At 41.3% G+C, this 24,130-nt stretch overlaps 3 protein-coding genes across 3 annotated transcripts; all 3 read left to right on the plus strand.

Moving 5' to 3' along the window:
• Positions 1–212: 212 nt before the first annotated feature.
• On the plus strand, positions 213–6,094 carry LOC117766988 (small ubiquitin-related modifier 2-like). Its single transcript, XM_034594473.1, has 4 exons — positions 213–369; positions 2,148–2,279; positions 4,321–4,392; positions 5,344–6,094. The coding sequence occupies exons 1-4, from the start codon at positions 349–351 to the stop codon at positions 5,404–5,406; spliced, it is 288 nt and encodes a 95-aa protein (XP_034450364.1). The 5' UTR covers positions 213–348; the 3' UTR covers positions 5,407–6,094.
• A 1,158-nt stretch (positions 6,095–7,252) lies between these two features.
• On the plus strand, positions 7,253–16,288 carry jpt1b (Jupiter microtubule associated homolog 1b). Its single transcript, XM_034594472.1, has 5 exons — positions 7,253–7,465; positions 10,024–10,166; positions 13,143–13,291; positions 14,004–14,034; positions 15,714–16,288. Exons 1-5 carry the CDS (start codon positions 7,410–7,412, stop codon positions 15,860–15,862), a joined length of 528 nt encoding a protein of 175 aa, XP_034450363.1. The 5' UTR covers positions 7,253–7,409; the 3' UTR covers positions 15,863–16,288.
• A 4,515-nt stretch (positions 16,289–20,803) lies between these two features.
• On the plus strand, positions 20,804–22,879 carry LOC117766986. Its single transcript, XM_034594470.1, has 4 exons — positions 20,804–21,054; positions 21,158–21,484; positions 21,846–21,982; positions 22,361–22,879. Exons 1-4 carry the CDS (start codon positions 20,988–20,990, stop codon positions 22,445–22,447), a joined length of 618 nt encoding a protein of 205 aa, XP_034450361.1. The 5' UTR covers positions 20,804–20,987; the 3' UTR covers positions 22,448–22,879.
• Positions 22,880–24,130: the final 1,251 nt, after the last annotated feature.

Below are 24,130 nucleotides of genomic sequence, written 5' to 3' on the forward strand. Positions count from 1 at the left end.
TTGCTCTATGTGCTGATAATGTCCAAGCAGCTTTAATGAAGGCTCAGCGCTGTAGTGCAGAGAGAATTATGGGATGAGCGCCGCCATTAACCTAACTAGACGTGAAACATCGCTGTGCGCGTGCATGTGATGCTGAGTGCTTCTTTAACGCGCATCGAGGCTCTCCCGCCCGCGCACAAACCGCGCTTTGAGCCACGTGACCACCAGCAGCCACTCGGGGCCCGGCGCTGTGGGCGCGCAACGGCACGGGGCCGCGCACGTTCGATTGGAAATTTTAATCGGGGACGAGTACGTGCGCGCACCCGTATTCTTTGTGTGGCAGCATAGAGAAGCGCCAAAAGAGTGACCATGGCTGATGAGAAACCAAAGGTGAGTGTTTCCGCTTTGTTTGAGGAGAGCCGCAGTGCTCCAGCGGGTCTGTGGCACCGGGGCTCGTGTAAAAACCCACATTTCCGCCTCTTCTATTTCACCTGCTTAAAGTTAGGAGCCGGAATTCAACTAGCAGCCATCCCCGCTTTGGTAGACCGGAAGGTTTGTGAACGCGCATCCGCAGGCGCGCACATCGCGTTTTGGTTGATCGCACAGCCTCAGCGCGTGCCCCGGTCCAACAACCTGTGTGTGGGTGTGTGTTCCTGTACTTGTATCTTTGTGAGGACCATTCAACACCATACAGAGTGAGGACATTTTGACCAGTCCTCACTTTTTTAATGGGCTGTTTGAGGGTTAAGACTTGGTTTTAGTTTTTAGAGTTAGGTTTAGGCATTTAGTTTGGATGATTAAGGTGAAGGGCTAGGGAATGTATCGTGTCAATCAGTGTCCTCACTAAGATAGAAGTACAAACGTGTGTGTGTGTGTGTGGTAATTTTGGTGAGTGGAAGGAAGTTTGTGGTATTTTCTTGTCATCTGTTTCCTCTGTTTGCTGACGTCAAGCTGTGGCTTGTTTTGATCATATATGCCCCTGAAACCGAGTGTAAACAAAAGGAGCTATGCTCCAGGAAGGTTTTTATAGTTAAGCTCAATGAATCAATCTATAAACACTTAGGGATGTCAGTTTTTTTTGCCAAATGCAGAAACTTCATTTCGTAATTCACATTTGCATCATGTTGCAAAAAACAGATTTCTCTGCAACATTGCTTATAAGTCAACCAGAGGCAATACAGGGATATTTGTGTTGGTCTGAGTACGAAGATCAGTCATCTGTTGTACTGTGTCATATTCACCGGTGTTCCTATTATTCTGCCTACCCCATTCAAATCAGTGTTGGTATGTGAAGATGGACGACTTGACAGCTCCCCTAAAGTGAAGCCAAAGCATCTCAATCGCCACCTGGTGGCTGGCTACAATATAGGTCAAAAATTCATCTTCCTCCATGTAAACGGATGAGACATGGACCAACCTATAAAGTAGTACATGTCAAGATGGTTTCTATAATTTTAGGTAGTTCTTATCACTAATGTATGTCCTGACTTGTGATTGGTCGAACATTTGTTTCTGTGCAGACTCAAGATGGCAGCGTCTGTACCTGCAAACTTTTAACTTCATGGTGATAGAGTGAGGAAGAGGAGAATTTTTGTCCATCTTTATTTACAATGTGTGGGGTTGGCATAGTAACAAGTTCAACAGTTCAACAACTTCCGGAACTGCACCATTCAAGTTTCAACAAAAACCTTTATAACCCTCACGAAGAGGGAATGTTGTATTAGACTGCATTGGTTTTAGCGAGGTGTACCTAATAAACTGACAACTGTGTATATGTCATACTACCCTACTTACCTTGATGATGTGTTGGAGGAGATGCTCACCCAAACAGATGCAAGCACCTGTAGCTCTTTTTCCAACCAACTGATTGCTCTTTTATCTTATTAATCAATGAATTGTTTAGTCTGTAAGATGCAAACAATAATAATAGCTGCCTATCATGAGTTACGAGAGCACAAATTGATCACAAGTATTTTGTTGATAATGAAAGATAGATCAATGCAGCTCTTTGTTTTTGTAAAGGTGTAACCTACGTGGTATTCTGAGAGATCAGAGATATTTGTTTTGTTTTTGTTTGGTGGATCAACTAAGCAATGCAAACATATTCCAGCTCTGCTTCTTTTCATGTCCACATTAACCGTGATGTTCTCTCTGCCTCTGTCCCTCAGGAAGCCGTCAAGACGGAAAACAATGAACACATAAACCTGAAGGTGGCGGGTCAGGATGGATCCGTAGTGCAGTTCAAGATCAAACGACACACGCCGCTCATCAAACTCATGAAGGCCTACTGCGAGAGGCAGGTGGGCACGGCTCAGTATCAGTGAGAAGCAACTAGAACATTCATGATGATTGTTCTTTCTCAGGATGATGGTTTAGTTGTTTCCTTTCTGGGGACCACTGGTTTAGGATTTCTCATACGAGGGGGAGCAGAGAGCTATTCCACAAGCTGGAGAAGCTTAAATTGTGCTACAGCTGTTTCAGGACGGATTTAGGACGTCCGTCAGACAGTTTATAGAACTGCTGCAACAGCTGGCACCAAGAAAATAGTTTTTCCTTGAGTGTTAATATTAAGGAAGGTCCAGTTTGTTTATAAGCAGTCCCATATGTCCATTTATGGTTTGTTCATTTTCTTCAAAAGGAATTTTGTCACCTTGCTTCAAGTCGGCTACAAGCACCTCCACTATAACATCGACATCACATAATACATCATCTCGGACATTTGATTTTAAAAGCAATATGTTGAGTAAGATGCATTGAAAGTCCCTCACAGTCAATTTAGAGCAAAACATAGGTTTAACTAATAACATTCAACATTTAAGTGAACCAACATGCTCATTTCTGAGGCCCTGGAACTGGTACATCTGAATGTAATCCAGCTATTATTAAAGTTATCAGTTACACTTGAGGTTTTCCTACTATTACATGTTAAAATGTCTGCTGAAAGAAAGGCCTGTTAGATTGGATTATTTTTAGTACAGCAGAGACCTCGTAGGACTCTATTTATCAAAGAACAACATTTACTCAGGTAGGCCCTTCAACCTGAAAAGCAAGACCAAGTTGCTTGTGGCCAAGTTATGATACATTTACATTATATGGAAATAATTATTTGCATTACCTGATGGTTCATAGCAGGACATTAAAATGATGCATGTTTAATGTTGTTCAAAGACATGATGATAAGCTATGATAAGTGATCACTTTCATAAAGGCATGGACGTGCTCATTTCTTCTTTATTTTGGCAGTGTACACACTGATGCTGCACTTTTTCTGCGCAACCTGTATGAACATCTGGGCGTTGGCGAGTAAATAGCCTTTGTATCATGCAAGATGCAATGCTGGCAAGGTAGAAAGACTTCCTGACGTGTCCGTGATGTCAAACATGACTCACCGGGGGGGGGGACAGAAAGGCCAACTCCTCTACTGGCAATGGGGAGGATCCGATCACCTTTTTAGTGGGTTTATCTGCGTACCACTATGCATACCTGTTAATTTTGGTTTAAAGAGGTATATGTTAGAGAAAAATATGTAATCAAACACAACCTCTGACAACCTTTGAAAGTCAAATGAATGTTCAACTCTCTGGAATCTAATCCCAATATTGTCTACTCCATTGAATGCAAGGAGGTCAAAAGAGTCATGTTTGTCAAGCAGCTCATTTTTTAAACTACAGTGAAAACCAGATGTTTTTCATCGTTTGTGTTTCACCGCAGGAGACGGAATAACTTGTGTTTCTTTGAACCTCAAATTTCAGAGGACACACCTTAAACAAGGCAAGATGTGCTTCAAAATATTCTTCAGTACTGCTCTTTACTGAAAAGCTCTGCTGGTGCTGTGTGCAACAGATAATTGAGAGGAATAGATTCATACTAATACTAATTTTACTAGATTTGTAATGTGCATTTAAGGTGTTTTAATCTGTAAAGATATAAATCAATTTTCTTTTCTTTTTTTTATTTCCCAAAACATAACTTTTATTTACTCCTCTGGCATCTGTATACACTCTTGTATTTTTTTTTACTTTATTAAAGTATTTGTATTAATTGTAGCTTTAACATTAGTGCTCACCTCTTTGAGACACATCCATTCTTTGGTCCAACCAAAAACTAAAAACAACATGTGTGGTCCTCACAGTGAATTCTCCATATGAGAATCTGGAAGCCTTCCCCTGACATTCTACATATGATTTCACTGTGTGAAATTTTGTTGGGCTGTTAAATGTTCACATTACTTGTAAAAGTCACCTGGTTAGTTCTTCCTGTGATATAATTCATGGGAAGGGGTGAAGGAAATGGTTTCTTCCTCTACTTCGCTAAAAGGTTTGCATGTCTTTGTCTCTCCAGGGAGTGTCGATGAGGCAAATCAGGTTCAGATTCGATGGACAACCAATAAATGAGACGGACACACCATCACAGGTGAGTTGGAACTAGTGACACAATGAGTTTAGCTACTGAAAAGAGGAGTGTGCTTACAAAATGTACATTCACAGGACACAATGTTAACCTCAAACATATTTCATGCAGTTCCACATGTCATGACTCATGCTGATGTGTTTGTGTCATACTTAATCAGTAAGGCCTGCATATTCCATGCAATATTTTCTGTCCCCTTTCATGGGGATGCTCATGTTAGTTAGTCATTTGTGATTTAGTAGTCGATACTGATACCATGAAATTTCCACTATTCTCGATACCAAGGGAAGAAACAAAACAATAAATCCCAATTACCTTTGATATGAACATTTTAACATACAAAAAACTACAGTGGGTATGTAGCCTTCAAGTAATAAATAGAAAGAAAAGACTATTAACATTATAAAACAGAACAGTAGCATAAAGGAACATTTTGAGATTTCAGGTATAGCTCAATGACTGTAAGAAAACTGCTGAGGCTGCACACGCAATGTACTAACATATACACAAACACATATATACTCAAAGTATCAGTACTCGTGACATCCCTAGTTTGTGTGATAGAAAATATTGGCTGAGGTTTAGGACATGTTACCATGGGGAGCATGTAGATGTCTCAGTGAACACCAAACTCAATTTTACTGGGTGCTTTCACAAACCTGTGTGGAATATGACACTGTAGGTTGAGGCCAATGCGCTCGCTGCAATTCAAAGTTGGAGATTACACAACTTGCACATTACTGAAATGCTGTGCACGCCTTTCCATGCAGGTGGCGAATGTCAAAGATGTGTTTTGATTGTGGCTGCATTGGACAAAACAATTCAATAAACAACACAATATATTGTAGACACATGCTCTATCCCCTTCTGTCGCTCTACTATAGATTTCCTGTCACTTAAAACTTTTAGCTTTAGCGTTTCACATGTTTGAATAACAGTTTTTTATCTCAACAGTTGGAAATGGAAGACGAAGATACAATTGACGTGTTTCAACAACAGACGGGAGGCCTGATTTAATGGACCACATTCTGCACCATTTCCCTCCTCGACACAACCAACTCTCTCGGCCTGTGATACGCAGCGGCTGCTTCTTCGCAACATGTCCCGTTGTCGTGTCAGAATTCCACTCAGATGAACTTGTCATTTCTCTGCCACACATAACTGCTGTATAGAATTATAATTCTTACTTCCGTTCCATTTCTGTTTTGTACATAAACCACATCCAGATCGCGCTGAGTTCAGGTTTTGTTTGTTCATGCTGTATCGTGGTAAATGTCAATGACATCCTCTCCCAGTTTGAACGGCTTGATTCCAGGTTTGCAGACAGATGGGACTGGTGATGGAGTGAGGATTAATTAAACTAACTTTACTGTTCAAATGTGGATGGGCTATGCTAGGTCAGGGTCCAGCAAATCTGTTCTTACAGTGTTCTATTTGGGCACCGGCTATCACTTAGTGAACATTAATGTCCAGTTTGGGAATGGGGCTGGATTGTCATTTGGTTTCTGTCCTCTTCAGAAAAAAAACATTTGATTTTATACATTTTTATATAGTAGCTGATGTGTAGAGAAAAGTTTTGATTAATCATTTGACTTGGCTAAGCTTCAAGTCCTGGGAAGTCTGAAGAGATGTTTCAGTTCATAAACATCTGTCTTGTCTGTTCAGATGCCTGTTAAAATAAAGCTTTTGTCTTTTTCCAAACTTTCACTATTTTCTTCTCTCTGGCTCTGCAGTGTAATTGTCTGACTCTCTTCTGGGCAGAAATGCAACCAAATGAAGACATCCAAAGAACTGCAAGAGCACAAAAATGTGCTTTGGTTATTGTTATTCATCTTAGATGTTTGGCCTTTATGAAGTGTCGATGTGATTTTTAAGAATTCGTAGTCACGTTATTGAACTTGACCCAAATTATTATCCAATGTACTTTTATTCATCAGACCAAAAAAAACTAGGTGTGATGAGTCATGTCCCTCTGTTGCTCTTCAGTTTGGTGATCCAAAAAGATTAGACTTATTGAATGAATCTGAGGTGATCAAGAAGGCGGTACGTTAAAAAGCCCTTATAATGCCCCATAGCTATTGGATCATACCATCAGTAAAAACATGTTTGTCCCAATAAAGAATTTAATGGCTGGAATGTACAGGTTATGTTTTAACTCATGATATGACTCAATAGCCAAAAGACACAATGTTGTTACCACCTGGGTTCCATCAACATACGTATACTTTTATATATCCTCCATATAATATAATCCACTGAAGATTAAAGGTTCAGTGTGTAGATTTTTTGTGGCATCAGCTGAACACCCCTCACCTCACCCTCCCTTCCAAAAATGATAGAGAACTGGTGGTAGCCTTCATTTGTCATAAAAACTCCAAATGTGTTTAGTTTGGTCCAGTTTGGACGACTGTAAACAACATGGCGGCCTCCCGATGTAAATATAAAGTATTTCAATATAAAGGGCCCCTTCTGGGGTAAAGAAAACAATAATTCGTACAGTTTAGATGAAACACACCAGTGAAAACATCATTAGGAATATTTTATATTCAATTTCTGCCAATAGATCCCTTCACTTAAATCTTACACACTGGACCTTTAAGTCCCAATATCTTCACCAGCTGTTTACACGTGTTTGTCCTCTTCCTCTGATCCGATCCGAACATTGTCATAATCAATAATCAGATATTGGGGCTGATTGGACACGAGGCCCCCCGAGGGATCTGGACTCAGCCACCAACAAGCGAGGGCCGATCGCAGGGGGTTCTGTCCAATGAGAGCTGAGTTCTGCGGCGTCCCGTCCAATCAGCGCGGGCCGGCCGCCGGTGGGCTGGGCCTGGTGGGCTGGCACCGCAGAACCAGCGGATCTGGGAGTCGTTATGTTTTTCACTGACGGGTGGAGCCGACATCTCGTCGCATCTCTGCGGGAACGGAGGAGGACATTTCCCCTTTATCACCACCGTTACTTGCCCCGCCACTGACCGTTTGTCGCCCGACCGAGACACCGAGGTTTCTCCCTGAAGATGACGACGACAACCACCTACAAAGGAATGGAGGCTGGCGCTAAGAGCAGCTCCAGGTAAAGAAAAAAACAAAAAAACAAGCTATAAGAAATGGAGCTGTTTGACGGAGGAACAAAAGAAGTGGGATGCGGAGGAGCCGCTTAGCCGCTAGCAAAACGCCTCTTTCCCCCTCCCTGGTTCGGATTCAGAGGCAGCTAACTAACACTAGCCCGCCGGTGGCTGGAGAGGGGATCTTTGTGGATTTAGCTAAACTGTCACATAGTCTTGCTAATTAAGTTAATCTTATTGGGAGACCGATGCGCCACAGCCATTAGCTTCGCCAAGTTAGTTTCGTTAACCTGCGCGAGCTCCGCAGCGCGAGCGGACACGCGAGTTTTTAAAGAAAGAAATGAAATGATTAGAATCGCACAAGCGGCCGAAGATGTGGTTTGTGGCTGTTTATTGGTTAAAAAGCTGAGTAACGTTAGCTCGACTCTGACTTGGGGCCCAGTGCATTATAACTTTTTTTATTTTTTTATTATAGCTCCAGTCACAGCTCACTTCCTGTTGTGACTCTAACTGCGATTCAGGGTGTCGTTGGAAGAAAAAAAACAACAAAAAAAAAACGTTATACTTGTATATTCTTTAAACAAAGAAAGTGCTCATGAGCCAGAGTCCGAATATGTGATTGATTACAGGAAGAATCTCAGACCAGACTGAGGGTCTGCATATGTCATTATGTCTGATTTCCTTTATGGCTGGAGAAAAATCTGAAGGATCTTGGATTAAGTCCATTTTTAATAGATGAATCTGATGCATGCACAGTGTCTGTTAAAGCTTTATATTAGTGGGGGGGGGGGGGCGCATTGAGAAGCCCAGTCATCCTGCAGGCATGCAGTCATAGCTTTCCAGTAAGTGATGCGTCTCGTCTGGATGTATTCCTCCCCCTGTGCATTGAAAACAATGCGAAAGGAGAGAAAATGGCTTTAGATGATGTCAGCGTTAGTGTTTCTGAATCCGACTATAAGGGAGGACGGGTCCTCGGAGCCTTTGCTGAGTGAGCATGTCAAATGTCGGTCAGTCATCAAGCGTTTTGAAGTCGCTTGCTGTTTGCGGATGATGATGATGGGAGCTTGGGTGGGGGCTTTGAGCAAGCTAAGCCCATAAATCTTCCCTTAGCTCTTTTGATTTTGCTCCTTAACCCCCCCCCCCCCCATACGAGCTGCTGGTCATTTCTGCTGCTGGCTGACCAAAGGGATCAATGCAGCAGCCGCAGCAACAGCAGCAGCAGCAGCAGCAGCTTGGAGCAGAATCAGGCTGAAATCTTTGTAGGCCATCAAAAGCCTTCCCACCCTTATCAGACATGCCATCTTTGGCTCTGGAGCTCAGCTTTATCTGCCCTGGCTCCACCTGCCTGAAGCGGCCTCCTCCGCCTGTAAACATCCAGGCCATTTCATTGCTATTACTTGCTGTGTCATTCTAGGGTGGGGTCTCCTGCCAGGCAGCTAAGAGCTTTTCCCCCTGTCGCAATCCGGGTGGAAAGCATGAGCTCATCCCCTCTGGCCGGGAGGTGAAGTCTGGTTTAGGCTTTACTGTCGCATCACAAGTGTCACATAAACTAGTGTGTGCGTGGGTGCGTGTGTGTGTGTGTGTGTGTGTGTGTGTGTGTGTGTGTGTGTGTGTGTGTACAGGGATTGATCGAGAAAATTTGGAGCAGTCCACGTGGTGTGGATCTTCCTCCTGTAGTTGCCTTCTTTGTGGTGGTGCCTCCGAAGACGAGTTGTTTTTTTGGACTCCATATGTCCGCCTGGCCCTCGGACAGCTGCTCGGGTGTCAGCTGGTGGCTTCAGGGACTCTGAGGAGAGTGTTCTGGAAAAAAGAGGGAGGGGTCCAGCAGGGGCTCAGCAAACAAATCAGTCTCCCTCGTCCACCCGACTGTCCTTCAGCACAGCACAGGGAAAAACGGGTTTCCCTCCTCATTATGGTTTTCCTTTTGTCGAGTTTCTGGTGGAAGGAATGTTGATGGGTAGTGGTCATTGTTAACCACGCACTGGCCTGCATGCAGCCTCTCTAATATTGTTCTACTCTGTTTATTGGGTGACCTACATTAACTGTGGACCTCGGACTTTTCACCTCTATTGTCTAGCACTGACCCAAAAGTGACATTAAATTGTATTTACTCAACAAATAATTTGATAACAATACTACCAAGAACTGACACCAACCCCTAGTGTGTCACTGCAAAGGAATTTGTGCTGAGGAGAGGCAGCAGCTAGCCAGCTAACTCTGATTATATGCGACTGGAGTCAGCTGCAGGGCAGAGATTGTGACTGTCTGTCTGACAGGCTGACAGCCGGCGCTTAGAGAGCGTAGACCTTGCTGGTGGCCTGTGTGTTTTTCATGTATGTGGACTTTGTTTGAAAGGGTACGGGTGGAGTAGGGAGACTGCTGTAAGTAGCTTTAGGCGACCCCATCTTTTGTTTTGCTTTATAGATTTTTATTTTATGTGTGCACTGTGAAGCTGATCGATGGTGTGTGACATGAAGGCCTTGAATTTTAAATTGGTCCAAAGAGTGGGGGGATGGGAGCATGGTTGCCAATGGACATTATATTTTTATAATTTCTTGCTCCACAGGGTACTACGACCGCCAGGTGGGGAAACGAGCTTCGTCTTCGGCACTGATGAAAACACGACCCCCCAGCGCAAGAACAAGATGGCCTCTAGCATCTTTGGAGAACCTGAGGACCCCCATGCTCATCGGAGGAACAACCCACCAAGTAATTCAGTCTAATATATCTCTAACTTAGCTTATTTCATTTTCCATGTGATAACATTAGAGACAAATGAATGAAAAGAACAGAGTTTTGACTTACAAGGCAACATTTGTCTTGGTTTAAGTTCTACAACGAGGAGGGTGTCTAAGTACTTGCAAGTTCATTCTTGCAAAAGTAGGCAGAACCACCAGAAGTCTTAAGTAAGCAAAAAGTCCCATGGAATTAATTCCTTTAACTAGAGCTAGGAAAACACACAAGCTGAAGTGTTATTTAGTATTTTTCCATTTAGGCTGTCAGAAAGAACATCCCACAAGTGTAAAGGCCAAAAAGCCTTGGAGCAGCAGCATACGGGTAATTTGAAGCTAGGCTTTGTTACATAGGAGGAGGATCAACCCTCAATGGAAAGAAATAGGTCAGATAAAAATTTGTCTATTGGTTAAATGTGTGGCTATCTATAGACACACGGGAAGTTTTATTTTGAAGACATGAGGAGAGGTATAAGAATGCAGCAGCGGGGATATGAGATCTGCAAATGGCTTTGAGTTGTCAAGGTCACAGCGAGCATACAGCCACAAGAGGCTTAAATGAAAAATTAATATAGGCTGACATTATTATCCCTGCCACTATCTTTTTAATGATCCAGATAAATCTTTAGCATATTATAATTCACCATTTGGTTTGTATTATTTTTATTTGTTGTAATTAATTAATTGAAATTTTTACACAGCTAGTCAGTCGGTGTGAGCTCACAGATTCGATAAAGTGCATAAAGAGGGAAAATTCAAGGCTTAACTGAAGTAGGATTCATTTTCAGCTCAGGATTGTGAAGCTGCCAGTGAAGCCGTGTTGGAGCTGGTGTTTTCACAGTTGCCACTTCAGTAGAAAACTGATCACATGGTGAATTAAACTTTCTGTGTGTGTGTGGACAATGAGGAATTGACCCTAAAATCATCACTTAAGCCTCTGACCACTGCAGCCAGCAGCTGCTCACAGTAAAGTCTTTTCCTGCTTGCATTGTCTCAGTTGGGTCTAGGTCGATTTCAGTTGTCCCACTTTAACAAATGCAGCTGGATGAGGATGTTTGCCTGAATGAGCAATACTCTATTGCATTAGCAGGTTTTAAATGCATTGTGCGATCCCTCTGGCCTGCGTATGAACTCCTCGTGCAGATGGACAGGTTTGTCTGCTTTGGCATGCTGTCCTGTCTAGATCATTTGTAAATGACCAGTGAATCCTTATTTATAGTACGGTCTCATGCTTTACCCTTTGGAATAGCTATTAGTGTTGCACAGGTTTGTCAACAGTCTGGAAAACACTCCTTTGCACTTTGTTTTTTTTCCTGGTTTTAAAGTCACAGGAAGTGCAGAGAGGAGGGGTTCAAACTACATGTTTTGTACATAGTATGGCACCAGACAGCCCTGGTGTTCACGTTCACCATAGGTCTGAGGGGGAAATGAATTAGGTCAACCTGTAAGCACAACTTTAGTCTTCGCTTTCGGCTTTTCAGAATGACAAAATTCTTCTCCTGACAGCTTCAGACAATGTCCTGTTAAGTCTGGATAAACTACATTTTCTTAGGCCCTATTTCTGCTTTATAAGTACTTGCAATAAAAGCAAGGTCTGTGGATCATCCAAGAGCGACCAGGACAACATTTTGTTTTTCAGGTGTCATCTTTTAATGCTTTTGTTTGGATCAAATCAAATTTTATTCACCTTAACTGTACTGGGGAAAAGAAATCTCACAATCTGAGTAAATACACTTAAAATTTAATGAGTAAAGCATGAGTAATGGAGAACATTTTTAATAATGTGTGTGTATATATATATATATATATAAATAAACTAATGGTTTAGGTAAATGTTTAAAAAGCAGTTTGACTGTAGGAATGTGCTGATATTCTGCTTATGAATACACATAAGCATATTGTTATTCTGCCAGAGTCTCTGGCAGGTTGCTGGTCTGGATTTTAGGATTTTAAGATACCAGAGCTGTTGGATTTGTTGAACCTCCCTCAGACTCTGGCCCCATGATGAGCAGAGCCATACAAGAGGAGGCCAGAACAACCAGCAGCAGCATGACGGCTGTTCCTGTCTCAAAGCTTGTGCAGCAGTGATTTCTTACATTTATACGATGCACCTAGGAGATCTATAAGATTAACTAGACGGCTATGTGTTATAGTGATGATAACATAATGCATCACTGTCCAGCCCATCAATCTAGTTTTATCTCCTTCCATTTGCAGTGTCGTTCACTGTCCATTGATGAGATTCAGAAATGTGCAGCCTGCAGTGAAGGAGCTCTTGTTTGCTCTCTGATTCACTTCACTCCATTAACAACAATGGCCACTCCTCTGCTTCTTCAGCAGTCGTTGTTCTCCCTCATGACAAAGACGGTCTGTCCCCTCCCTGGCCCTCTGGGGCTAGAGCTGGGTTGTTACCTTATGTGGCTCTGGTTTTCACAGCCTGCCTCCCCACAATGGGCCAAACGCAGGGTTTTAATGCTCTTTCTGCTAGAGGAGACTGCGTGCGTTGCAGGGTTATGAGAGATTTGGCATTCAGGTTGTCTGCCTGGAAGTATTCCACTGAGTTTCTGGGTCTGTTGCAGACGCCCGAGCGGATTTGGTGATGTTTCCTGTTGATGCTCTGTGATTTTGTCTCATGTTATTTCAGTAAAATTCCCCATTAAAGCTGATGTTTAGTCCAATCTAAGAAAATGAATCTTGTGGTGAGCATGGGTTAGAAAAATCTGAGACTGGGGTGGTTTTGTGAATAATTGGATTAGTGTCCTAATGGTTTGTCTCTGCTGCTCTGAAACCTGACTCATGTTTTATCATCTGTCTCTTGTGTTTCCTGTCTGGCTTCATTATAATCTGTTGACTAAAAACTAAAATATAAAGTGACAGCTGATGTTTTAGTGCCATTTCTTGTCAGTCTTGTAATAAAGTGCATGCTCAATTCCTCTGTCTCTTCTTTTACCAGCTGGGGCAGCAGCAGGGACCCTGTGCGGGGAGCCCTCGGCTCCATTGAGGCGGTGCCAGCAGCCTCTCTTGTTCCCTAAGAACCCTCAACCGGAACTGACCACCATCCACAACTCTGGTGCAGCCTTGGTGTGGAACCAGAACCGAGAGGTACCTCTCATTCAGGCTGACCCTTTTTCCACAGCAGAGCCGTGGCCTAGTTTAGGGCTGAGAAGCACATGGTCATAGATTAAGTATAATTCTGAACAGTTCAGTGGAAAATTCAACTGGGTGGATGTGGGGGCTTTATCCATCCAGTTGAAACCGACCCAGGATGTTATTTTGATAGATATTCTCCACTGACATTTGTAATCCCAGTTGAGGTTTAATTTTTATTCTGGTAATGAGCCAGTCCTCGCTTGAAGACACGGGCTAAATGGTCATGTTGAGAAATTTGACGGAAGAATGAAACAGGATGTTAGTCAAACAAAGACTCTCCTTATCTTTTAAAAATATATCACATCTCAAGAATCAGAAAGTTGAGAAGTAATTCACTGGCTGTCCCAAGAAGTTTTTATTTGATTAATGGACTTCTGGATGGTGTTCTGTAAGAATGATCCTCTTCTCTTGGCTTAGCGGCATGAGTAACAGCACTTCCTCGTACACCAAGACAATTTAGCAGAGGATCTGTTATATCTGGCAGCTGTGGCAGTTTTATTAACATTGTCCAGAATCTGCCTGCCACTGTGTCGTCTTAAAGTAGATGCAGTGGGATTTATATAGAGCAAATACAAGAAGGCTATTTTTTCTTGTATGTGCAGATGAAAACGTCATTTTGTTTAATAAGGATATCTGATATTCTTGTCTCGTGTTTTCCTCGTAGGGTGAGAATGGCCAAGAACAAGTAAATGATGGTAAGTATCCTGCAGTCTTGGACCGTTTATAAAAAGCCTGTCACACCCTGACGATGTCTAACCAGCAGTGCATGACTTAGATTATCCAGTGAATAGCTGCATGGGACAGTATAACAGATCAGGTACTTCCACTCTCCCTCGCCACTGAAAGATCCGATTGTGGTTACTGGTTCTGCCCCATATGTTGTTGGCATTCCTTGACTTTTTTTCTTTTTTTTTTAAGATACAGTACATGTTCTCGCTTTCAAAGTCAACATCACATGATATCTTTTATGTGGTTTTCCCCCTGTCATGATGGCGTGGTGGTCTGTAGTCAGGCAGCTGTTCTTTGATGGCAGGCCTCACTTAGCATGAAAAGCTTTTTTATTAACCTCCAGGTGCATGTTGGTAAGAGAGTGGCTGGCTCCGTAGATAATGGAGGGTTCGACCATACATCTCTATGAATTTTATTGTTTGCGCTGCTTTCAAATATGATGGGATTATGTGTTTTAATAATTGTACATTATCAAAAACTTCTTGAGCACAGTGTGATCTGTGGTTTGTTTCTGCACATATCTCTTGAGCTCCTTTCAAATTGACAGCCAGCGAGTGGGCATGTTGATGACACTAACATGAACTCTGACGTGAAAATGGAAGAATACCAATGTGTCAAGATGAAAAACAGGAGCCATGCACGTAGAAGACGCAGTGAATTGTATATCAACCTGAAAAGACGATGAGATTCGATAGGTTTCGACGATAAGGGCTGATGCTGGTGTCTCAACACAAATGCAGCAAAATGTATATGTCATGTTCTGCCTCCTTTATGCTCTACACCGGCGCCACTCCTCGTCTGAATGTTCCAGAAAGGTTCCTGTTTTTGTAAAAGCGTCTGATCCAGACAATCTCCTGCTACATTCTTCACATGTGGGAGGCGAACTCCAGAATATGTCTGGACCCAGTTTTTTGGGATATTTTCCAGAGTTCATGACTGAACTTGCAGCAGGGAGTGGGTAGTTTTGAGTAAACAGTATCGAGTTGTCCTACCAAGATACAGAATTTAAATGCGAGCTTCACCAGGCTGTGTAGTCCTAACATCTGTGGCACCAGTAACATAAACCTGTGAGTAATGCCGTTGTCACCAAAGTGCCTGAACTCCCCCTGGTGTCAAGCAGAGAATATTTGGGAGTTGAGTGTCCTTCCCACCATTTTAAAAAAAAAAAAAAAAAAAAAAAAAAAAAAAAGATTTTAAATCAGTGGAAAAGATAAAGCATTTTCCTTATTTGTGACATTTAAGTCATTTAAATGTATTAAAGAATAAAAATGAATGTATTATATTGCTTTTCAGGGTAATTATTAACAATTGGTTGATGGAAAGCTGAAAGAACACTTGACACTGTCTTCCCCCCTCGTACTACTTCGTTTTTTCGAGTTGAGTCACTGTTTGTGTCGTCAGAGAATCTAAAAAGACATAAAATGAAGGCATTACCTCATACCCATCTGTTATACAGTTTACCAGATTAGATCAGCCTTTGTAGGGCAGCAGTTTCACCAGATACCATGTCGTTTTACTGTGGCTCGGTCACAATGCATTCAATATTTTCAAACCTGATCACATGTCCTGTCATCCAGACACCATCTGTTTTTCCATTAAGTGGAATATTAGCTGTTATTAAATCCTCTTTTTGCTGCATCTGTAGATTGTCCTAACGACGTGGAGCCAAACGAGCAGCAGCAGGAGCAGCAGCAGGACGCGCCACAGCCCTCTGCCCCGTCGGGAGGGGGCAACGCCATCGCCGGTGGCCGAAGAAACCCACCTGGTGGCAAGTCCAGCCTCATCCTGGGTTGAGACCACTCATTTGTTTGTTTTGTTTTGTTTCATTCAAACACTTTTTTTAAAGATGAAACCCCCCCTACCACTTTCTTCCTCCTCATCAACATGTCACCTTCTTTCCCTCTTCACTTGCACTCATGCTGTCACATCCCCAGACCCCCCTCCCCCCTCCCCCACCCCACGCTGTCCTCACCTTCCACCCTCAAACCTTTTGTTTTGATCCTTTTTTCAATAAAAGAAGAAAAATGTTGACAAAAGCACTTTATGTATTCCCTCTCTCCTTCCATTTCAGCCCATCCTGTAGTGCATCGCGCCTGCTGGGAAAGGCATGACTTTTAGCTTGTCTCTCATTCTTCCCTGTTGTAAATGGTAAAGGCAAAAAAATGATAAAAAAGATTTGATGCGTGGATTTCTAAATACAATAAAGATTGATATGAATTTGCTGTGACTGATTTTTCTTCTTTTTCATGTAGAAGTGTTTAATATAAAAAGCAAAAGAAATGTAGATGCAGGAAAATCTTCTTTTCCTTGCGCCTAAATGGCTCCTCACATTATGCTGGACATTATTTATGTGCCCTGAGATGGAGTCTGAAGACTGCGGCGGCTGAGAGCAGACACAGGCTCTTTGACTGGAAATCTGCCCGGCCAAAGTAATCACGAACGCCGCTGCCAATTCTGCTAAAAGAGAAACTGCCCAATCGTTTCATGACATCATGCGATGGTTATTTGGCTCTTTTTACACCGTTTGTGATTTAATGTGCGTGATGCAGTTTGTTCAAACTCAAAGTCAGGATTTTCTTTTAGACAAAAGTCTGGTTCAAAAGGTGAAAAAGGATTCATGCAAGATATTAACTTCAAAAGCGCTCCAGCAGATTGCTTTATTTGGGAGTGCTTGTCTTAATCTGAGGAACAGACGGGGGCTGCTGTAGTGCTTCAATAGTTCTTAACCAGTTCCTGCTGGTTTTGTATCTTTCCTCTACGCAAGGAGGTAACGATGTCGTTTGTATGTGTGTTTGCAGGATTATGCAAAAACCATGCAGTGGATTTCCATGACATTTTGAGAAGGGGTGGGGCGTGGCCCAAGGAGGAATCCATTAAATTGTGGTGCAGATCTGGATTTTTATTTGTGTTTATTTCTCAGATAATATTTCATAGATCTTGATGGACAAAAAAAAAACAGGCATGTTAGGGGGATGGTATTTATGTGTACACAGTTAGGTGCAGCTCATTGGCTGTCAGGAGACTGTTGGGCCTTGGTGGAGGTATGTGCTCTACAGAGTGCCATTCCAGTTCTGCCAGTTTTCATGTTGTGCTCACACTGCTTTTAACCCACTTTTATCCCTAAGAATATATTTTGCAAGCAGGACAGTATAACAGCTACAAAGAACGCCATATAGTCAGACCTGAATAACAGTTCCTGTCTGACTAGTTTCAGTGGTTTTTCTCTTTGTCTGCTGAGCTGTAGCTCAAGCTGCTTCAGAGCCAACCCCCGAGCAGCCTGTGAAGAGCAGTGTGGCACAGCGGTGCGTCTCAGCCCTCATCTGCCGTGAAAGGCATGCAGAGGTCACTCGAGATCAGGAACAGAACTTCCTGCCCTGGAGAAACGCCAGGACGTTGGAGTGCAGTCAATGAATGCTTGTTCTCTGTTAGTGCTGTACCCTCAGGGGAAGGTCCTGTGCCTTTCATTACTACCTTAGTGCACAGAGTCAGCCGGGATCTCTGCTGCCTTCCTCACTCTGCTCCTGCTGCACATAAGCACAGTGGTGAGTAGTAATAAAGTATATTTACTGGAGTATTTACAAAAGCACATACTTTAGTGTTTTAATGTCATGCTTCACAGCTGTAGGTACCAGTTAGGATACAGATGAATATTTACAGTAGTATAATTCGTCCAACCAAAGCTGACTAATAATAAGGCAATCCCTACTACAGCTACAATTGCCCTCAGTAGAGCACATACACCAGCCAAGGCCCAACAGTCCCTCTATGAAACCACGTTTAAATTCAATAGACAGCAAATTGCACAAACTCACAATATCTATCACTCCCCTAAACATGCTTCATTTGTTTCATGAAGATCCATGAATTATCCCCAGAGAAATCAACGAATATAACAATATCACAATGTTTAAGACAGTGAAGGTAAAATTCCTGGATCCAGCCCCTGATCCAGATCCACATCTGGAACCTTCCACTAGGTTTCGTGATAATCCATCCAGGAATTTTTGTGTAATGCTGCTAACTAACAAATAAACCAATTCAGATGAAAACATCATCTCCTTGGTGGAGATAATGAGCATGAAGCTATAATCTGGTACTGGTGACATTTATGATCGGATTACAGCCTCAATTAACAAAATAAATACATAGATTTTCAACATTTTTGTTAACTTTTTAAGGAATAATGCACAGATCTTGAGTTTCTACTGTTAAAGACCTTGTTTTGTGACATATTTCTACCAAGAGAACGATCGTGTTGAAGGATGTGTTGGTCTTGGGGGAGCACTCTGCTGTTTGTGGTATTGCTGCACTACTTTAGTAAAATAAGTGCATACGTCTTCTACCTCATGAGACATGAGTCAGTTGTGATTACTTGATTTTCATTTCGAGTTCAAAATGTTGAGTGGACAACTGCACTATTTTTTGCTGTGGCAAACAAATGCGACGCTGCAGTTTGCTCTTTAGTCCAGGTCAACAACTAATCAGTAAAAGCACATTAGAACCAGACTCTCATGTCTATCCCCCTTGATCATCCTACTAATCTTTCTAGAAAGACGGGAGATTAGCATTTTCCTCCCCCACGGCCATATGCTGAGTTATTTAACTCATCTGTCTGGGATGAATCCTCGCTCATTTGCAACTTCAGAGAGAATTGACTTGGTCATTATGGACGTGTTCCTCCAGATGAGGCCGCGTGTCCCCAGGGATCCGTGGAGAGGAACAGGATGTGCGAGGAAATGGTGTGAGTCATCTCTGAGCGTCAGGGCGAGCAATCAGTCAATCAATAACCCCATTCACTCCGTCATGCTGCTCTGACTCAGCATCTGTGCAGCTAAAAGGAGAAGGAGGGGGAAACACAGTTAAATTTGTTGATGAGTATGCAAACATCAAGCACTGAAATAGGCCGTACTTTATGTATTAAGCGAAGAATTAAACAATTTAATAATCTTTGGTTCTATTTTTTTGTTGTGGAGACAGATCCTGCTGATTATCCTCCCTCCCACCAGGAGCACCGAACAGGAAGCACTGGTCGGCAAATGGACAGGGTTGTTTCTATAGCGACAAAAGGGAGTGTAAATGCCCTCCTGCTCCTTAACTGGATGAGACTGGAGGAGGGGAACTAATGGAGGACAGAGTGGGATGGACAGGGACCTTTTTAAAAATTCTGTCCCAGAGGGAGGCGCAGAGAGCCGAGGGGGTTGGGGGATGTGTTTTTTTCTTCTAAATTTATCCCCAAAGACTGTGAAAGCCTGTATTGATTTTATTGATGTCGAGTTTACAATTCTACAGCGACCACTTAATGGGGATTTTTGAGGTCATTTCAGCTTCAAACTACTTTGGTCCTCATCTCATACATGTGCACCTCTCAGAGTTTTATAAAGTAAAACTGAATTTGCTTTATTAATGTCAACGTTTGTGGCTTTAGAGAGATTAAAGATTCAAGGTTTAGATGATTTGATCAACATATATTGTATTTTGGTTTAATGGATGTTGGTGTGTCATGTATGGTAAACAGTCTGTTATATTACTGTTTTATTTATCCTCATATAAATCATCAATATAGCATTGTCTGGCATTTTATCTGTTGCTGTCTCTATTTTAGTTTATTCATGTATCCTGTTATATCACATATAAGCAGTAATGCGATGTAACAAAATACATTTACTTCATTACTGTTCTTAAGTACATTTATCATGAATCAATACTTAACTTAAGTAGATTCATTTTTGGATACTTTTCACTTTTACCTCACTACATATATCAGCAAATATTTGTATTCTCTACTCTTTCAAACATTTTCTGTTTAGTTTGTGTAATATATCTTCACATTGTTTTTTTTATATTTTGTTTAAGTAATCGAGAACGACAGTAGAATTTATCCACTGATCCAATCAGGACAGGCAGCATCACTGGTGAAGACTCATAATGATGAAGACTAAAATATCAGGAATAGGATGCACTCATATTTAAAACATATCTGTTACTTTTTACTAGAAAATTGGTAGTTTTACATCAATACACATTTGTCTATTTACTAGTACTTGTACTTAAGTGAAATGTTTGAGTACTTCCTCCACCACTGCACATAAGACGTTTTTCAACCTCTTGTAGTTATAGGACTATATGCACATGACACAAAATTATACAAGAATAATTGTATTGATGGACATTACTCTACTGTGCTTTACTAAGTCATTATTCGTTTCCTCAGAGATATCTTTACTCACAAATACATTCATAAACACTTTCATCTGCATATAACTACATTGTAGTGTGTTGTTAACCACCTGTTTGATGTTATGTTGTGCTATGGAGATGCTTAAAGGAAAAAAAATTACATTCCATTTCTTTATAAATATTGTTCTTGTTGAAATGGTGGAACTATTTCTCATCTACTGTAACTGTTAGTTTGTTATTCAGCCCCTTGATGGCGCTGTACTCACTGGAAATGATGGTAGTGCTGTACCTGAGGATTTAGTCTCATGAAGATGTTGATGTTTATTTGCAGTGTGAGTTGTGAGACCTCTGAGAAAAGTATTTGAGAAAGTTAAGTTTAGTTAAGTTTTTTTTTTTTTTTTTGCATAAATTATTTCAAGCTATATTCAGCCTCATTACATCATTTATTTAATCCGGAGTAGAAATATCAGGCTCATAATGCAATTAAATGGATTTTCGCAATCTTCATTATTGAGGATAAAAAAAAGTCCTGATGTGAAGTCAATCCATCCATTCTGGTTCTGATGGGTTGTTCTGACCCTTTCAATTCAAGTTATATAAGTATAGGTCCGGAAGTGGCTCAACCACAGAGGTTGTTTATATGAATCTGCCATTCTATCTATGACAACATCTGTCAGAGTAGGTGAAAACACAGACGTTTCCTGCTCAGGAGTTTTGTGTGTCAGTCTCAGTCATTGTCAGCATGTCTGCTGTCGGCCTGAAGCTCGTAACCCTCCTCTGCTTCTCCTGTACGGCCCTGAGTGTCCCAGGTAAGACAAATTACATGTGAAGCGACCAAGTAAGTAATTTCAGTCATGTAAGGCAGGTTGAATTCATGCCTGGAGTGAACATGTTTCTGTTTTATATGTGTAGAAAGGTGCCAAGTGGTGTGGAAAAAAGCTGGAGAAACCACCACCATCGAGTGCAGGATGTCTGACAGGACTGATGGGTACTTGGATCTGTGTAGGGGTGTCTGTGAGGACGATAAAGTCATTTACGCGGAGTCAGAAAAAGTTGACATTGTGCCAGCATTCAGAGGCAGGGTTCACACCAATGGAACATATCCCAACGTGGACATTTCAATAGTAAACTTGACTTCTGCTGACACAGCGCTGTACTGGTGTGTGTACAAGAAATTTGACGAGGTGACCGGCAGCGTAATTAAGACGTCCGGAGGATCTGTGGTCCTGGTGGTGACAGGTGGGCTTCATTTATTTTTCTGCAAATTTGATACTGAATCTTTTGGCTCAAAATTTCTTCTGAGCATAAATGTAACACTGTGACAGAAGTGATTCAAAATGTGACATTTATACAATAATTCAAGCATTTATTCAGTCACAGAAAGTAAACTTCTGCTTTAGCATAATTTTTATTCAAATCTTCACTCGTGTTTTTAATTTCTCTGAGCGTAATATGCATTTGTAATGATAGCAGCATTATCAAACTTGGTTATGTTGAGGCTCTCACAGCTCATAAAGACTCCAAACAGACGGCGAGTACATGTTCGACATCATATTGTAATCAGGAAAACAGATTTGTAATATAAGAATTTGATTTCCAGAAGATGGGGGTGGGTCTGCCAATGGAAACCAAGCATGTGAAACAGATCATCAGAAGCTGCTGCTGGTGGCTGTTGTGATCGCTGGTGTTGTGCTGTTTGGCTTCATCCTGGGCGCCTGCATCTGGATCATCCTCAAGGTATCTACACTCAAACAATGAACACACTGGATTTACTCAATTCGATTGTGGACATTGATTGCACAAGGATGGTTTGTTAACAATAACATATACTGTATGTTCTAATAATAAGAGTGATACTTATAGATGCAATGATGCTAGTAATGATAGCAGCACCAGTTAATAATAATAATAATAATAATAATACCTGAGTCAGAGATACCTGCAGAGAGGGAATTTTACATTTCAATAAAAAAGTTATATTACAAAGATAAACTATGACCGAAGAGAAATTCCACAACAAACTGAAGCCTCAGAGGAGGTTGCGAAAAAACTCTGAAACGCTGAAATACAACACCACATATTGTTTAATTACCCAACAATATCTGTTGTTACCAGACCAAGACTTATCGCCTGTCAGTGAAACCGAGACGTGTCCCCAACAATGAGGTTTACGAGGACATGCGCAGCACCATCAGACGCTGAGGATGTCTGGAACCTGAAACCCTTCAACCTTCGTTCCACTGGGGTGCATCTGAAGTGATGCATGCGAGGCAGTGTAGCAACTCAGCATGTTTTCTCACACGTCTCTTCAGGATGTCAGTGTGTCAGTGAGAAGCTGCAGAGACAGTGATAAATTGGAAGAAGGTGCAAGGCAGCAGAACAGGTTGTTCCTGTTCAGCTGTGAAGCACAAACATCACAATTTGAATACTTTTCTATTTTTAATGTAAATACATCTTCTTTAATGTCAGTACTTTTTCTTTTTAATAGTTTTGTAAAGTTTATACCATGATGACAGAGGATTTATTGTTTTAACAAAATACATTCATTTTCATTTGAATGCCATATAAGATAGATGCTATGTATTGTGATAATAACTGCAATTTGCTATGTAATCAATAAACCTTTTCTATTTTTCAATTTTTTTTATTAGGGAAAGGCAATATAACATATTGTACACAGATCTTTTCAATGTCTTTCAAATGACCATTTTCTCCACTTACATGTATATAAGCTTATGCAGCGTGGAGTAGTCATACCTGAGTCTCAGACATTCTTTCAGTCTACAATCTTCACTTAGCGGAGTACATGTTAAATCATTATTTATCTTAATTACTTGTATGTATCACTACTCCAATCAGTATACAGCTTTTACTTTTCACCTTATTGATTATTCCCGTCACACCCATTGTTAAAGACTCAATTTGAAACCAAAAACAAAAAGAAAACAAAAAGAACAACAACCAAAGGGAGCTTACATTTCTACTTATTCGCTTTAGGAAGGAGAAAGAAAAATGAAAACAGAGGAGTAATACAAAGTCTGCTCGCATTGGGGGTTTAAATTCAATCCATTTATCCAATCTTCGGTGGACCTGGATTTAGCCAATTTCTTGTGATGGATTTTTTATTTGCTGCCAAAAGGGCCTGCAGCAGCTTTATGTCCCACCTCTGTTTCAGAACCAGAAAGTGTCCCGAATGAAGGGTCTGAAAGTTCAGGGGATCTGAGTCTGAAACTATTTTTCATGAACATGCTAATCTGTGTAGAGTATATTCTGATATCCAGGACATTCAATTCAATAAGCTGCATTGGGATGACATTAACAAATACAATTACAACAAATAAAAAATGGAGCCGTGACACAAAGTTGATCGTGGTAAAACACATTTTTACAGTTTTCTGTCTTTGTACCACAGACATGACAGGTTTTGCAGCCAAAACTACACACACAGCCTTAATTTGCACACAGAATGGAGGATAATGTATCTTCTATTGTTGAACTTTCAAATTCGAGGCAATATTTGTCTGAAATCAGTTCAGATCGCCAAATGACACATTAACCAGATATTATTCTTTTGTGATAAATCTTGAGAGTAATTGAGACAGTGACAGTGTGATTTTTTATGCTGTTTACCATAAGAGAAGAGTTTATATCTGAAAGTCTGAGTGATCTTATTCAAATATTTAAAACCAGCGGGCACCAGATTAAAATGGAGGATGCTTCTCACTCTCAGTAAGAAAACTCTTTATAATTATCTCTGAGCTTTGACGTCACACATGCTGAGAAACAGGAAAAGTAATATCCATGGGTCAACGGAACACACAACATCAACATGTAAAATCTGTAAAAAAAAAATAGTTGTCAATGTTAACCACACGAGAGGAAACT

Source organism: Hippoglossus hippoglossus, chromosome 8 (assembly GCF_009819705.1).
Source record: "Hippoglossus hippoglossus isolate fHipHip1 chromosome 8, fHipHip1.pri, whole genome shotgun sequence".
Classification (NCBI taxonomy): domain Eukaryota; kingdom Metazoa; phylum Chordata; class Actinopteri; order Pleuronectiformes; family Pleuronectidae; genus Hippoglossus; species Hippoglossus hippoglossus.

Coding starts and splice junctions, on each gene's coding strand:
- LOC117766988 (XM_034594473.1), top strand. CDS start 349: ATGGCTGATGAGAAACCAAAG. Junction 370..2,147: donor TGGCTGATGAGAAACCAAAG/GTGAGTGTTTCC, acceptor TCTGTCCCTCAG/GAAGCCGTCAAGACGGAAAA. Junction 4,393..5,343: donor AGACGGACACACCATCACAG/GTGAGTTGGAAC, acceptor TTATCTCAACAG/TTGGAAATGGAAGACGAAGA.
- jpt1b (XM_034594472.1), top strand. CDS start 7,410: ATGACGACGACAACCACCTACAAAGGAATGGAGGCTGGCGCTAAGAGC. Junction 7,466..10,023: donor GGCGCTAAGAGCAGCTCCAG/GTAAAGAAAAAA, acceptor CTTGCTCCACAG/GGTACTACGACCGCCAGGTG. Junction 10,167..13,142: donor TCGGAGGAACAACCCACCAA/GTAATTCAGTCT, acceptor TTCTTTTACCAG/CTGGGGCAGCAGCAGGGACC.
- LOC117766986 (XM_034594470.1), top strand. CDS start 20,988: ATGTCTGCTGTCGGCCTGAAGCTCGTAACCCTCCTCTGCTTCTCCTGT. Junction 21,055..21,157: donor TACGGCCCTGAGTGTCCCAG/GTAAGACAAATT, acceptor TTATATGTGTAG/AAAGGTGCCAAGTGGTGTGG. Junction 21,983..22,360: donor GCATCTGGATCATCCTCAAG/GTATCTACACTC, acceptor TGTTGTTACCAG/ACCAAGACTTATCGCCTGTC.